This window comes from Acanthochromis polyacanthus, chromosome 19 (genome assembly GCF_021347895.1).
Source record: "Acanthochromis polyacanthus isolate Apoly-LR-REF ecotype Palm Island chromosome 19, KAUST_Apoly_ChrSc, whole genome shotgun sequence".
Taxonomy (NCBI): Eukaryota; Metazoa; Chordata; class Actinopteri; family Pomacentridae; genus Acanthochromis; species Acanthochromis polyacanthus.
The window spans coordinates 18,517,686-18,534,129 of record NC_067131.1 but is presented as its reverse complement, the minus strand read 5'-3'; the positions used below and the strand labels follow the sequence as shown (position 1 = coordinate 18,534,129).

The 16,444-nt window shown below is 40.4% G+C and overlaps 1 protein-coding gene across 1 annotated transcript; it reads right to left on the bottom strand.

Annotated features, from left to right (window-relative positions):
• Positions 1–2,327: 2,327 nt before the first annotated feature.
• Positions 2,328–9,340, bottom strand: maff (v-maf avian musculoaponeurotic fibrosarcoma oncogene homolog F). Its single transcript, XM_022217284.2, has 3 exons — positions 9,204–9,340; positions 5,422–5,509; positions 2,328–5,227 (listed from the first exon to the last, which is right to left on the bottom strand). Exons 1-3 carry the CDS (start codon positions 9,290–9,292, stop codon positions 4,784–4,786), a joined length of 621 nt encoding a protein of 206 aa, XP_022072976.1. The 5' UTR covers positions 9,293–9,340; the 3' UTR covers positions 2,328–4,783.
• Between the last annotated feature and the right edge of the window lie 7,104 nt (positions 9,341–16,444).

The window sequence follows — 16,444 nt, the reverse complement described above, 5'->3', positions numbered from 1 at the left end:
AATTTTTTTGCCATAAAAGAGACAAAACACAATAAAGTAAGCTGTACTGACAGACATTTTTTGTGTAGATCAAGGGGGTCAAACTCCTTTGAATTCAGCCCAATTTGATCTCAAGTGATCAGTAAAATCAAAGCGTAATAACCGATAAATAAGCACAACTCCACATATTTCCCTTTTTTTTAATGCAAGAGTCTGACAATGTTCACATCTAATGAACTATCTTTTATCTTAGGTTTTTAAAAGAAAAATAAGTCCTATTTCACTTTTCACTTCAATGTATCATTTACTCATTAAAACTTAGAGAGTGTCTACAAGGTCTCAAAACATTTAGTTAGAGGTATCTGGGACTGAACAACATAGTATTTTACTTCATGATCAAAACAACTTGTCAAGATTTAGAAATTATTTTAAATTTCTATTCATTTCCACATCTGTGTAGTGATCCTGACGTCCTGAACTGATTGGCTATATTAAGGAAGAAGGTTCAGTTGGCCCCCTGCCCTGTAAATGTAGAAAATTTGTACATAAAAAATACAAAAAAATTGTGTCAGTATTCATTTTCATCCCTGTAATTTTATTACTTTGCAAAGTCATTCTGCGGGCCGGATTAGACTCTCTGGTGGGACGGCTTTATGTTTGACATCCAGGTCATCCAAACTGCTGTAGAAGACAACTAGACTCTTCACCTCTCATCAAAGAGACTTCTTCAGTTCTAACTCACTGGTGGACATTTCCAGGTGTTTATTCCCTGCCTGAATTCATACAAAACCTGTGGCTGTCCTAACTGGGCTTTCACTAAGTCAGCAAAAAAGATCCAGAAAAAAACAGCGCAACATCAGACAGAGAGGAAAAGAACAGCGCTGTCATTCCTTATTTCACTGGTGTGTCTGACACTTTTCTCCAAACACAGCATCCATTATAGAGCCAGCAACACTCCATGACAAAAACTGGTTCATTCTGAGAATAAAAAAAACCCAAAACAAGCTGAGCAACTCTGAATGTGCGGTCCGACGCAGCGAGGAGTGTACAGACCTATATATAGTGAGACTAAACAACTGCTCCACAACAAAACAGCGACTCAGGTCAAAGCCTCAGCAGTCCAGCTGCATCTGGAGGATAAAGAACTCCTCTGAGCACAGAAATGTTCACATTGTGGACAGAGAAGGTTTAAGAGAGTGAAGGAAGCCATCTTTAACCCTCATGTGTCCTGTAGGTCAAAATTGACCCGTTTTAAAGTTTGAAAATGTGGGAAAAACAATTTATTTTCACAGTGAAACTTCTGATGTCCACATTTTAAACATTTTTGGGAAATCTTTGAACATTCTTTGGTGGAAAAAAAAGTTAAAAATGTTTCTTAAGAATATTCACATAAAAATCAACCAAAATTCAGCAAATGTCACTGGATTTTGGTTGATTTTTTTGAGAATGTTCTTAAAGAAAATATTAGAAGTTTTACTGATATATATGTCATCACTTTAGATATTTTTGGGGATTTTTTGGTGGATTTTTACTCATTTTTTGAAAATATTTACAAGAAATTTCTTGCCAAATTTGGGCGATTTTTTAAAAATAAAACTTTTAAGGAATTATTAGAATATTCTTCCTGAAGGTTTTACAAATTTTCATAAGTTTGGGGATTTTTTTCAGACAAGGAAACAATATTTTTTGGTGGCCGTAAATGAAGACAACAGGAGGGTTAAACAGAGGAGGAGGTCTGGTTGTTTTTTATTATGGGTTTGTTTTGCTTTTATGGCACAGGAATTACACTGAAATACAAAGTTTAGGATGGAATGAGTCTGTAACTGTGACTGTACTGAACATTGTTCCAGTATTGATTATCATCAATACTTTCCACCATCATGGAGTCATCATTTTCTCTTTCTGCTAAGTGTGTAGGGTAGTCATGCTGTATCTTAAGCGAATGAGCTGGAAAACAAGGCAAACGCTGCTATGAATCTTAGTCATGGTGTAGGGGGTACACAGCTGTCAAACTGAATTTCAGCATGTGTTAATGTGTATGTTCTCCACGCACAGCAGCAGATGGGGAAAAAAATATAAAGACGTCGCAAAACCGGCTCCTGGCAACGGATGAAATGCAGGAGAACATGAGGGATTTATCAGAGGACTAAACAGGAGCAGCGTGTCGGCGTGTCTGAGTCAGCAAAGTTTGTATCAATGCACGAGAGGCGCACGGAGGTGACGAATATATAAAGAATTACCGCTTGTGTCATAGTTTAGCAGCTCACCAGACGCTCAGTTTGAACTTATCTCCTGATCTGGAGCGACTTGTGCAACACTTCCTGTAAATCCACTCGACAGAAACCATGTTATGTACAATATGTACAACATTTATTATAATTAATATATAAAATAGACAATGTACTTAAATTTTCACAATAGAAAAATACAAGTAATAAATACAAAGACCATTTTTGTTTTGCAGGTATTACAAAACATCCAGCACAATTTGACAGATGTGAGACGTTAAAATATTGAGAATAAATGCTTTTGCCACACCGATATTCATATATAGCTAAATATATGCCTCATATCTTTAGGAGTTATTTGCCAACACAGTTAAATGTGTTACAATGCCTACTTATATATGATATTGCTAGCACTATTCAGTGGCCTAAACTCCATGAAATCTAAGCCCGTTTGGCTCAAACAGGCATACGTCAGATGGAGGTTTTTCAAGTGAATAAAGCACCGCCTCTCTGCACCTTCTTTCCCAGTCCGCCTTGCCTACTTTCTTTCTCCATCATCCATCAACACCCTCAACCTTCTTGTCTCCTCCTCATCTCCATCTTTCTCCATTTGCTTTTCCTTTAACATCCTGTGGATGCGCCCGTCCTGCCAATTCAGAAGTGACCTCAAATTTTTCCACACAAACAACGTACAAATCATCATAGAAAAATAATGTCCCTCCAAGAATCCACTATGACAAGCCGGTACAAACATGGCAAAAAACAAAACAAAACAAAAACACGCACACACACAAAAAAAAAATCATCATACAGCAATATGGCCATTGGCTTTGAGCATATCTCTACACAGCTAATAATTAACATTTTGTAAAGTAATCATCGTCGCCACACAACACAATAATTAGACATGAGAATATCCTCAGACTAGTCATAAGTACTTTTGAAAACATGTAGAACATCACAGCACTCGTTAGCTTGTCTTTTCATAATATCTACCTTTAAATACAAATAAAATATAGAATATATCTCTGATAAATGTCACTCAACATTTTCGTCTCTCAGCGGCACATACAAATAAGAACACAAACGGGAATGTATGCAGAGGATTTGCATCGACTTGAGCGTAATTCCTACCAGATGCGACTCCGCTTTTGACACGTTTTTAGCAAAATGACCAACATCTGTTGTTGGGAGCCTACCAGATATGAAAGAGGGCAGACCGGAGCAAAGTTACTGCACAGTACGGTTTGTGAAATGACTGATGTGGGGTTATAGCTTAGAAAACATGAAAATCCACTGAAATCATGTCACGAGCAGGCAAGAAGGAGCGATTACAGTCTGTTTTTAACATTTTCCCCCTTCAGCTTTGCATTCCTGTCGCTTCTACATACACTGAAGGCACTGCGTTGATGTAAAAAATATGAACACAAGCAGTACAGAATAACTTTCCCCTCAGGTGGAGGTGTAGAATAGGTAGCAAGTAGTGCCTGGTGAATACAGAAACTAAAAAAAAAAGTTAAATCACTGACTCAACTTTTAAAGGAATTTATGATGCACTTGTGCAGCATTTCTCAACCTCTGTCTGGATACTTTGACCATTTTCGCTCCCAAATATTCAACTAAAGCAGTCAGAGAGCTGTCAATCGAGCCTGAGTACGGTTTTATTTTCAAGGGCATAAAGGGAGCTCAAAATAGAAGGAAAGCTATCCATTTCAAAGCACCCGTTACCCCACATGAAGTGACACCAAGGTTGAGAAACTCTGCACTAATGGCTAACAAATGTGGGGCATACTTCTTAGCAGAAACACATGGGTCTGAGCTCAGGAGGAGAAACGGCTAGTTATTTCAGACTAGCAGGAATGCAGACGTCGTAGAGCCGGAGGAAGCTGCACGTAAGCTCCACCCTGGCATTCTAGCTGTTGGTCAGGTGCCATAAACGGAAGCAGAAAGACGCCCCGGCCTTTCGGTAGCACAATCAGAGAGCACCAGCCTGCACAGCTGGATTTGTTGAGCTGTAAAGATGTACAGTAACTCTGGTTGGGTTGGTCTGGCTTCAGTCAGAGTCCAGTTAGTCTACGCCCCGTGTGGATGGGGATCTTGTGCATGAACGCGAGTACATCAGTGCTCAACGCCTTGTTCACATTAACTCTGATGCATCTGTCTCTAACAAAATTCTACACTTTTGTGCTAAAAAAAAAAAAGCACTTTGAGTGAATTTCAGTCAACTACGCTGCAGTGTCATAAAGCAGCACTAAGCAGAGGACACCTCCACCTGTCTAGGTGATTTTCAACTGTTCTTGGCCCTTGTGTTGGAAAACTAAGCACAGCTGTTGTCTACTGGGTGACATTAAGCACCTCTCTGCCACTGAAATGAATTATTTCTGCATATAATGTGAACAAGGCGCTTAGTATTTTCCTACTACTATAGTCTTCCTGCTCTCCTGCCTGTATGTGTGTATAGTATTTGCATGCCTGCAGGTGTGTGCATGTGTGTTTGCATTGCAGGCTGTTGTCCCCGCCCACCCCTGCCCACCCTCACCAGCCGCGAGCCCCCAGTCCAGTCCCAGCAGCTCCTTCTAGGATGGCTCCTGTTCTCTCTGTGGCTGAGGCTGTGGTGGACTCTTCACGATGGTGATGACGGAGGCGGTGTTGAGGCGTGGGGCTGTAGCCAGCAGGCCGCCTCCTCCAGCTTCCAGGCCTCTGGCGAATCTCTGGAGGGCGGCGAGGCGGGCGCCGAGCCCCTCCAGCTCTTTCCTCATGCCGGCGTTCTCAGCCCCGAGCCTCTCCACCTCTCTCTGGAGCTCCATTTTCTGCTGCTCCAGGGCCTCTCGCTGCGAGACCCGTTTGACCCGGCAGCTGGCTGCGTAGCCCCGGTTCTTCAAGGTGCGGCGGCGCTGCTTCAGCTTCTGGATCTCCTCGCGGGAGAGACCACGTAGGTGGAGATTCAACTCTCGCACCGACAGGGACATGAGCTCGCTGTCCGAGAGGAAGGGCACGTTCTCGCCACATTCCTGTTTCACCTGAGGAGGAAGTTAAAAGAGGAGGAAGCATGAAAAATGACAATTGATGTCAAATAAAGTAACAGTTAAGGATGAATGTTGAAACCTCTTTTCAACACTGCAGTTTTCCCTCTTGTAAAACAGCCCAAGGCTATAAACATGACTCATTCTTTAGGAGATAAAAAAGCAGAGTTTTATTTCTGACTCTGTGTTACCTTCAGGGCTTTGCTGGTTCTTTCTGTCGTCATGATCCAATTGTCTTCGGTTTTCCTCCCCAAGCACCAGTCAAAACAGATATAGACACTATGGGGAGAACAGAAACAGGACACACATATTTTAAAAAAAAAAAAAAAAAAAAGTACATTATCACATGACTGGGAACATTTTTGGTACATTTCTGGCCTGACATTTACCATCCGCTCACAAGACAGCCAGTCATGCTCGATAAAGAAAAGGAGAACCCGCAGATCTTTCATGCTTCTCCAAACGCGCTCTCTCATTAAACTGTGCGGTTTAATATGAAAGGAGGAGGAGGTTTTGAAAGCGACATGCCTTTCTCTGTTAGCTGGAATAGTGAGGAGGAAGTTATCATGTGTCTGCCCTTCGGTTGCTCAAAGCAGGTGTCCTAACCAATTCCCTCAACACTTCCTCTTGTCAACACAACACCAACGGTTCAAAGCTCTCATTGTGAAAAAGCCAAAACACGGGATCCTATAGTTTGCAGAATATCTTTCTGACAGTTAACATGACGAGAAATGTCAAAACTTTTAAGTTGCAGGCTTTAAAACAAACAGAGCACAACTAGATCGTACTGGGTGCTTCACGTGACATGTTACTTTAAATTATTTGTAGTACGTGAAAACAAAAGGACTAGAACACCATGACTGGAAAGCACACCCTTAAATTGCAGCATCTCGTAACAAGCTGTAATAACAGCTGTGAGAGTGTTTGTTTAAGTCTGTATCTTCTTACTGTATTTGGTAATTTTCTCTCATTCTTCTCTCTCAGCATCACATCAGGACTTCCTACACGCCTCTTAAGGTCAGCGCACAAATATTGTTGTGTGGGATTAAAGTCTAACCTCAAAGTGAGCCAACTTTAACTGCTTTTTCCCCCTACTCACTTCTTGGCTCATCTAGCGAGCCTCAGATCATTGTCATGCTGCTAAAAATGATTCCGCACTTCGACTGGAAGCAGTTTTTGCTGCGTTCATTTCACCTACATCCTGACCAGAAAGCACAGGACAAAAAAGGGGCCACAGAGTCTGTTGATGAGAAGGTAGACACTAAAACAGCTTTTAACATTAACATTTAATTAGAACCAACAAATTCTCCCCTGACATCATTAAACCACAGGGTGTTTTCCCACATCACTTTCTTTTGCAGAGTCAGTCTGTTAGCTTTCATATTTATTGCAACACTGGATTTTCTTTTGTAGAGTCAATGACCTTTTATGAAGTCAGTTGATAGTTCACAAGAGAAATGTGAACAAACAAGGTTGCACGATGCTGCGTTTTGAATGGAGAGACACACACAGCCTTGTGGGGATTTTGAGGCTGCTGTTGAGAAGCTGCCAAAAGGTAGCGGCTTCTCTGATGAACAAACTTCTTGTACTCATCACTTTCACTGGAGAAACAGACTGATCGAGACAAGGTCACACTGTTACCGAGTTTCTCCACCTCTTGATTACAGGGTTTGCGGGGTTCCAGCGTTTATTGATGGTCTTTGACAATTATTTAGCTTTTTTTCCCTCTTAAGAATATTCTGTAATCAAATAAATATTTTAGCAGTAACCCAGACAATGTCAGGGAGTGCTGCTAGTTTTGTCAAATCTTTTGAGAATTAAAAATACTAAAGCCGGGGTACACTCTTCGTTTGAAAAGATTTCAATAACAGTAAAGACTAACGATAATTAATCTCTTATTTTTCATATCATAGGACAGAATCAGCATCACTCCCAACAGTCAGAAACCTCACATCCTCGCACAGTCCAGCTCTAAAGGTGTCTGGTAAAAAGCCTGTCTAGTAGAGTCACTGCCGTGTCTTGAAAAGATACAATCTGCTCAGTCTTGAAAGCCTCAATTGTTTTTGTTTTTCTCAGATTACTTTTCAAATATATTATTAGTTTAGCCCCAGAATCTCTTTCCACAGAAATCCAAAGACAAGACAGTAACAGAACATCTCGGCACACAGTGAAAAGCAGCTGTAAAATACCACAATGTCCATAAAGGGCTGTCAACCCTGAAACACATTACCTACCCAAATCAGATTACTCACAGATATAAAATCTTTCACAACAAAGGTTAAGGTCTGCCTAAAGGTAAACCAGAGCTGTAGTCATTTCAGCTAATAGCGGTTGTATCCCTTACAAGCCACAATGACCATATTGGGTTATGAGTATTTCACTGTACTTAGATGTTTGTAATATATTGTGATTTTATGTAAATGAAAACTGTATATTTTAATTATACTGTGTATGTAAAAGCCCAACAATGACAAGAGAGTTGGAAATTAGCACAAGCTATAAACTCCCATGCTCTGTATTGAAGTTTTGTCAAACTGCATCATCTCTATGAATGAAAAGTAAATTAAAAAGAAAAAAACCCCCACAAAGCAGCATGTGTAGAAACCTGCTGCCTAAATATCTACCTTTCAGCAAGGCATTTTGAATAGGGAGGTGAAATTTCAAGTTGTTTTTCTGCTTTCTGTCTATTGTGAAAAACTGCTTTATGACCCTCAACTACAAAAGGTTATTACACTTGTTGTGCGTTGTTTGTTTATGGCAACCAGATTATGAAATCCACCATACAGAAAAGCCTGTAGAAACACAGTAACCTAGATAACACGTGGCTCTAAAAAGAAGACTGGTGCTGCTGTCTTGGGCAACAAGTCAGAGAACTACAAGAAAACCAGGAACCAAAGAAGAAAAGGGAGTCTGTTACAGTGTCACATATCCTCGGTTGCATTTAAGGGCCCTTGAGTTAGTTACACAATCCAAATCCTATTTGCGTAACATTCAAACAGCTTTAACTACACACAGAGGCCTACAAGTCATAAACAGTGGGTGCTTGACCATATGAGCTCAAATCAAACACCTGCTAGTGTGGCCTTTAATTTGCTGACAACAGACTCCATTTCCCGAAATGCGTAGGAAGCAGAGGGTTGCAGCAACAGTGGTTGTCCAACCAGCCGGCGGACTCCGGCTGTAAACCGATGAGACCGCCGTTTCGTAAAGTCAGGGTGATTCAGCAATAAAGCCATTGCTCAGCTCCACCAAGGCTGCCAGTCGGTACAAATCCAGGAAAAGCAGCCGCGACCACGTCTCTGTGTATTAGCCCAAACAGCACAGGATATCCGCGTTTGTACTTCGCTATAAATACCACGTTGGAGGACTTTTTAAGGAAAGTGGAAAGCAACAAGTGAACGCAGCATTGCCAAACCGACGCTACAACGTGTTTTATACGAATTCCACCACCTATTATCGACTCCATTTGACACTCACCGACTAAATAACAAATAGCTAAAACAGACAAGTCTTGTAAACTGTATTTATTGATTTAGCTACGCCTAGAAACGACCCTTATACGGAGAGGACCTGGCCAGCTTAGGGCAAAGGCGCTGCTGCTATAGTAAACAGCCATCAGGACTGCCTCCATTTAGACTTTAAATAATCCATTTAAAATGTGTTTAAAGCGCACATATATAAATAGGGAAGTGGGAACCTTCTCTAGCTGTCAAACGAAACGAATATAAGGACATAAATATGAAGAACGGGGGCAAATTATCCGCATCATCTCAAACATGCTAGTAATGTTAACAGTTAGCACCTAGCATCAACGGTCTCTGACGAGCTAAAGCAGATTAAAGCCAACAGCTGCCTGCTCGCTCGTCCTCGGTTGGCTGTTCAGTTCCTCTACCGACCCGTTCCTCTAATACTCGGCTGTTACTGCCGAAGTATGGCTAAAAATTTGAATATTTGGTAGAAAATAATAATTTACCTGCTGGGTCGACGCAACTCTGGCGACAAAATGTCAGTCCGCCTTTTCCCGGAATTACTCCGCTGCTCTCTGAGGTTGGATTCTTTCATTCATAAAAAACACAGGCGACAATGACGTCAGGCCTAAAGAATGAGGGCGGAGCTAACCCCGCCCCCGCGGCGTACTCCGGGAGGATGTAAACAAGGAATCCCTGCATCCCAGAACTTTTCCATGAACAGCCTCCCCTTTCCCCTGCTCCCAGCATGAACAACAACAATCGTGGAGAGAGAAAACATGGGGAGAGGCTTCAGAATCAGCTTTTACTCACTGTGTTTAGGGTCTGGGGCCCTGAACAGGGAAAGTAAAGCAAAATCCAACTACAAAAACAAACAACTGAAGCAGCTACTGTGTTAACCACAGTGGTGGAAAGTAGTACTTCGATACATTTTGTAACTTAAAAATGCGGTTATCAAGCAGCAGATATCTATCTATCTATCTATCTGTCTGTCTGTCTGTCTGTCTGTCTATCTTAAAAATTTTGTTCTAGAAATCATTACTTATACTATTTTGCATATAATATAATAACTAATTCAATCAGAATGTATCCATATGACAATAAATAGTTAAATAAAAAGCACAATGCTTTATGTAGACAAAAGATTTTTTGAGAGTATATTTCAAAGTCGATTCGATGGGGCCTACAGGCTTCTGCATTTGTGATCAGTTGACCTATTCCTGCCACCATTCTGAGGCCAAAAAAATCAAGCACGTTTATTTGTATAGCATCTTATCGTTATTCAAAGTGCTTTATATGCAAAGGTCAAATACTGAATACAGTAGAATATAATAAAATGTATACAATTCAATGAATCAAAACTATTCAGTCAAGATGATCTAAGTGCACACACATTTTATAGAATAATTCTAACCAGTTGACTACAGTGGAAAAAGACAAAAGATGATTCAAATAAAGCATGTAAAAGACAAGTTTTGTGCCTAGACAATTATTATATATCGGGCCTTAAATTCAATTCTGTTTGCACCTGGTAGCCAATTATCTAAGAATCAGAGTAATGTGTTCTCTCCTCTCCTCTTGGTATTCGTCATTATTCTAGTAGCAGAATATTTTACATTTTGAATGAGCTGCCAATGTCTAATGGTGTTATTGGAAGATCAGGAAACACTGCATGACAGTAGTCCACAGTAAAATGTGTGTTCAGGGGTTGTGCTGATGTGACAGAGTGGCCACCTCGCTGGTAGATGCATTACTGCCACCTGCAGGACGATTTATGGAACAGTAGGTTGACAGCAAATACATTCCTTGCTAAATCAGCAAGAATTTTAATATAAAAATTACGAAGATTTTATTGATGAGTATTTCAATTAAAGAGATAGCAGAACAAGTGGCAATAAAAGATAAGGATTTAATATTTTTATTTTACTGTCCTTTATTGTATTCATTTTTGATTTAAAGTGTAAAAATTGCAAAGCATCCTACAATGCTTTTTTTCCCCAAAATGCAACAAACATTCACATCACACTGTTTTTTTTACTACAGCTCCCACCGTACTGCTGTGTAAATTACAGTTTAAAGAAAGGACATGGTGCAGAAGGATGATTCAGCAGTGTGTAAAATTATTTTACTCTTCCCTCGGAACCTTGAAATGTTCAATAGAATGGAGTAAACAAATAAGGGAGTTGTTCAAGATCAGCATTATGTCTGTGTCCTGCTTATTCAAAGTAATACAACTTCATAATACATTTTAAATTCCAAAAATGCAATGAAAATGTGAGAATTTGAATAATGTCATGAATGCTTTTGGCACAAATGAGTGTGAGATATAGTTAAATACACACTCAAAGTTACATACATATAATATTACTCTACAACTTGTCTTTTTTGGGCCATAGAGTAGTGCAACGAAACAATAATAATAAATTAATCACAAATACAGAAGCCTTTATGCCCCCCAAAATATCACATTCCCTAAATGACAGCTGTTACTCTCAAACACAACAGAACATTTTTATCAATGAAGTGTTGTTTTTTTGTTGACCACATATTAGCGTTATATAGATTTATCATCATGGTGATCTTATAATATGCACCATACAGTTTTTTAGGATTCATCTTTTGGGATTAAAAATTCCCCCCATAAGTGTATATATCTATTCTTAATTGGAGAGATCTCCATTAATTGTTACCTTGGCAACAGCTTCCTAGGGTTCATGTTACAACATGGCTGTCCAATCGGTGTTATACCAAAAGCTACAAGTTTAAAGTTTTAAAACACTTGAAAAACACTTAAAAAGCATTCAGAACACCTGTAAAACAGCTGGATATTGCCAAAAACACATTTAAATGTTAAATATTAATTATCTTTTTCCAACGTTATTAAATCTCAACGTCTGATTCCAGAATGTGTGTGTTGCGTCTGATGCTTGCGTTCACCATCATTCAACTGTGCACTTGAGTTTTGCCTTCAAACCCTGATACTAAACTGAGTGGACTTCTGAGAAACTTTTACAAATGGACAACTCTTTGACAGCAGACAAGTCTGGTTTTGTCTGGTAAGAGCTTTGACCAAATCAACTGTTGGTTAAAGAACTTTGTTTATCCATTTGTTTTACCTTCCTCGCTTTATTTAATTGCTTTTAATAATATTACCTTAAACAAAACTGCTTAAGTTGTATTAAATGTCCACAGCTACTAGTTTTACCTCTGTAAAAGTACATCTCCATGTAAGCTAACAAACATTGAGCAGCAAAACTGGTTTATTCATTTTCTAATGTTATCAGTTTTATTGACAGTTGGTAGTCAGTTAGCTTGCTAAAGTAATTTTTTAATTGCTCAAAAGACTTGAAGTTGTCGCCCTGGAGCAACTGGTGCAAATAAACAAGTTTATGATTTTACCATTTTCTAAAGCCAGAATCGAAGTTGTTGGGTATGAAGGTCTTTACAAATCCAATACTTGCTAACGGTGAGAGTTTTGTGAGGTCAAAAGCTTACTTTATTTTCCTCCACACACTGAGTAAACTCTGTTTTGACGCAGCACAACAAAACATCAGTAATGCACTCATGTGAAATCCTGTGTGATATCACAAGTTTACAATTTCTAATGTACATGAGTTGGGTTTTTTTATATCCAGAATATACAACGTGGCCCTAAGCCCATATTTCTCGAACACGTATGGTAAAAAAAACCCATTCATCTGTTCACTTGATGGAAAGAGCGGGTTGCGTCACTGCAGGGATGTGCCTCCTTACTGAGACGATGAGATGGTCTGGAAAGTCACCCTGGAAAGATGGACGACTATCATGTATTATGTCATGGATGCTTCTTCCTTCTGGAGTTTCATATTTTTCATACTTATCACTATTGCAAGTACCCACTTATCTTTATTTATCTTTTAATTAACAACCTTGGTGTATGACTGTTTCCCTAAGTTTCATCTTTAAATCTAAGTTAATTTTTGGTATTGTTCCACAGTGGTAAATTTCTGTTGTGGATGACACAGTGGTCAACCGAAATGACTATTAACTGAATATATTTTGTGATGGTCGGCGTACATGAGTCTGTCTGTCTGTCTGTCTGTCTGTCTGTGTACAACATTACTCAAAAGTGGAATAACGGATTTGGGTGAAATTTCAGAGATGGTCAGAAATGATGCAAGGACCACTTTGTTAGATTTTGGCAGCGATGCGACTTATAGTGTGGATCCACGGATTTATTATGGATTTTGCGAGATAGCGGTGAACACTGCATCAGCTGCATGCTGACCATCACATGATTGCGATCCTGCTACAGATCCACCGGGACTTATCCATCTGTTTTGTAGGATACTATGAAAAAATATGTTCAATTTGTATACAGAATTATGAATACTGAATGTAAAAGTACACAAAAAAATAAAACTAATAAGATTTACCGTAAATGTAAAAACTTAAACTTGATAGTATTGATGTAAAACTTTATATAAAGAACTACATATTTCTTTACAGATAATTATTATCATACATCCATTCTCTATACACCGCTTTATCCTCACTAGGGTCGCGGGGGTGCTGGAGCCTATCCCAGCTGACTCGGGCGAAGGCAGGGGGCACCCTGGACAGGTCGCCAGTCTGTCGTAGGGCTACATATATAGACAAACGATCACGTTCACACCTACGGGCAATTTAGAATCATCAATTAACCTCAGCATGTTTTTGAACTGTGGGAGGAAGCCGGAGTACCCGGAGAAAACCCACACATGCACAGGGAGAACATGCAAACTCCATGCAGAAAGATCCCAGGCCCACCCTGGGATTTGAACTGGGGATCTTCTTGCTGCAAGGCGAAACTGTTAACCAGTACTTCACTGTGCAGCCGTAATTATTATCATTTTATGTAAATTTGTTTTGTAATTCACAAAAGCAGAAAAAATACTGTATAAGGAATGCAGTAAATCTTCTGTAGAAAACAAGGTAAATAAATAGATTTTGGCATTATCGACACACTATTTAAAACAACTGTTGAGCTGTTCATTTACAGATGATGTCTGAAATTGTACAAACATTTTTAATGTGTTTTTTTCTAAAGCAACAAATTTATAAACATTGCTTTTTTCTAAAGTGTGTTTTACAAGAAGAGAAAAACAAGATTTTTTTTTGCTACAACTGTCCTTTTTTCTTCTAATTTTATGCTTGTTTTTACCAGACTTCAGCTGTATGTGTGTTTGCGTTTCGGTTTCACAGGTTTTGCCAATAGCAATCCTGCTACAGATCCACCGGGACTTATCCATTAGAAATGACGCAAGGAACAATTGATTAAATTGTTGGGGTGTTTCTGAGTCCCAGCAGTTCCACTACATAGTTAGGTCACGCGATTCGGTATCCATACATGATGTACACGTGCATAAAAGATCCGTCAGAAATGATACAAAGGCTGAGCAGCCTTGGTGGAGTACTGCGCCCTCTGAGTGCTTTTCTTGTTTGCTTTGTAAAGCTGCTTAAATGACTTTGCTATGAAAATGAAGTGATTGTAATTTGGCTCACAATACCTGGCCCAGTGCTCCATCTACCAGCATAGGTCATGTTTTAACCTGACATTGTGATGAAGGACAGCTGGAAAGGGCCTGCAAACAGGCAATTGAGATATTGGCCAATCAGAGAACCACTACACTCTGCTGCTCTGCAGAGGAGAACCTTGTTCATGTTCATGGAGGGACCAGAGGAGAGTGTTTGCTGGGACTGCACAGACGTATTTGGTGTTGCTTGTCATTTTCTCTGTGTGCGTGCATTCTACTGGTCGGTTGATATTTTTCTTGTGTGTATTTTTTATTATGATAGTTGTTACATGTTTATGTAGTTTCATATACTTATTGTTTGCTTTAACTATTTGTTTCCTGTTATACAACCACACACATAGATGTTCAAGAGTGATTGCTATTGAATAAAGTGAGAAAAAGGTAACATCTTGTATTGTGTTCTGACCAAAGCCCCCCTGGCGGCCACAAATTATTAACCGGTGAAGATTTAGACAGTCCCTGAATCTGCAAACAATTGGTCCTTCGAGCCGGATAAGTGTGGTCACCGTGGGATCAAAGATGTTCCCTGATCAGTGTAGAAGCACAAAATCTGCTTCGTCTACGAAGAAATACTCAGCCACCAGTTTGGATGGAGGATTATTTCGTGTCCGTTCCACTCAGCAGCCCTTCCAGAGCAATGAGAAAGTTTCGGAGAAACCACGTCAGGATGACGCCTCTCACACCTCCTCTGCTGGAGGAGACTCATTCTGAATCCGTAGAAAGAGCAGGGATTTCATATTCACATCAGTCAGGACACACAGATCCGATGTTCCGGAGTACGCCTGTCCCACCACAGTGGGGGCCCATACCAAAACCTCGCCCAAGGTCCTTAAAGCTCTTCAAAGTTTAAATGGATAATAATCAGAGGTTGCAGCAACAAGTGTTGGAGTTACATAGGAGACTAGATAGTTGGCACTACACCATCTCTGCAAGCAGTCAGCTCTTTATTCTGCACAAACATTGGAGCCATCTTGACTGCAGCAACGTAAGAGAACACGTGTGCATGCTAGTGGGCATACTCCGCCTGAAGATGATGATGACTGGCCACTGCCACCACCCCTGTCTCTGATGACGATTATCAACCACCCTCATCACAGGACCTGGTGAGAGAGCTTAAAACAAGGATGAGAGGCATGAACATAGCACCTCAGGAGCAGTCTTTCCATCAACCACAGCCACATATTCAGGGTGCAGACACCAGAATATTGTGCACCTTATATTTCACCAAGGCAAGTATCCCTGCCCAGGAGGTCGCTACCCTCCAGCATCATGAGACAGTGTACTGTGGCCCTACGCCCACTATCCCGGCATTCAGCCAAAGGGGATCCAAGAGAATTTGCCAGACTTAAGGTCGCATTGGAGAACCTGCCTTCCTGAGGATGCAACAGAGCGCTTTAAGTATCAGATACTGGTGGATCATCTGAAATATGAGGAAGCACTGCTCATAGCAGACTCCTATACCAACTCATTGCAGCCTTACACAGACACAATGAACAGTCTAACTGAACACTATGGTCAACCTCACCAGCTTGCTCTTAGAAAAATTGCCGACCCTGATGGAAGCCCCAAGCATCACTCATGGTGACACCAGTGGATTTATGTGATTTGCGCTGAGTGTGCGAGCACTAGTGGGAATGTTAGACCAGCTAGGGGACAGTGGACAGACTGAGCTCCAGTGTGGCTCCCATGTGACATGGCTGCTATCCAAGCTGCCTCAAGGCAGAGTTTAAGAGCTACTGTACTTTAGAGCTGTCCTCCAGAGCTTGCATGACTGCAGCCACCACCAGGTTCAGTAGCAGAAACTGGGCCATAACCACAAAGCTGCTGAAGTAGAGCGGAGAGGCCCACCACATGTAGATGATACTAGAACCACCAGGACGACATTCAGTCAGCATGTCCTTAAGAAAAGAGAGCAGACTGTTATGAATTAACTTGAATAATTGGACATCGTAAGCTAATATTTTCGATTCAGGCGTTTGTTTTCAGTGAACGAGGCAGATGGTCATGATATAAGCAAGATATCTTCAGGGTGACTCTTATTCTGTACATAACTGGTGTTGGACATCCTTATCATTGCTTCCTCAATGGTTGTATAGTAACATATGTAGAGAGCGTGTTTGTATGTATGTATGAGTGAGTGCATACTTTGAGAATTCCACTCCAGTTGTCTCCCGTGCACTTTGTAAAGCGTG

Bases quoted from the DNA above. Each gene is read 5' to 3' on its own strand.
- maff (XM_022217284.2), bottom strand. From the start codon at position 9,292: ATGAAAGAATCCAACCTCAGAGAGCAGCGGAGTAATTCCGGGAAAAGG. The intron at 5,510-9,203 runs GTAAATTATTAT...TTCTCCCCATAG, and splicing joins GAGTTGCGTCGACCCAGCAG to TGTCTATATCTGTTTTGACT. The intron at 5,228-5,421 runs GTAACACAGAGT...CTTCCTCCTCAG, and splicing joins GAACCAGCAAAGCCCTGAAG to GTGAAACAGGAATGTGGCGA.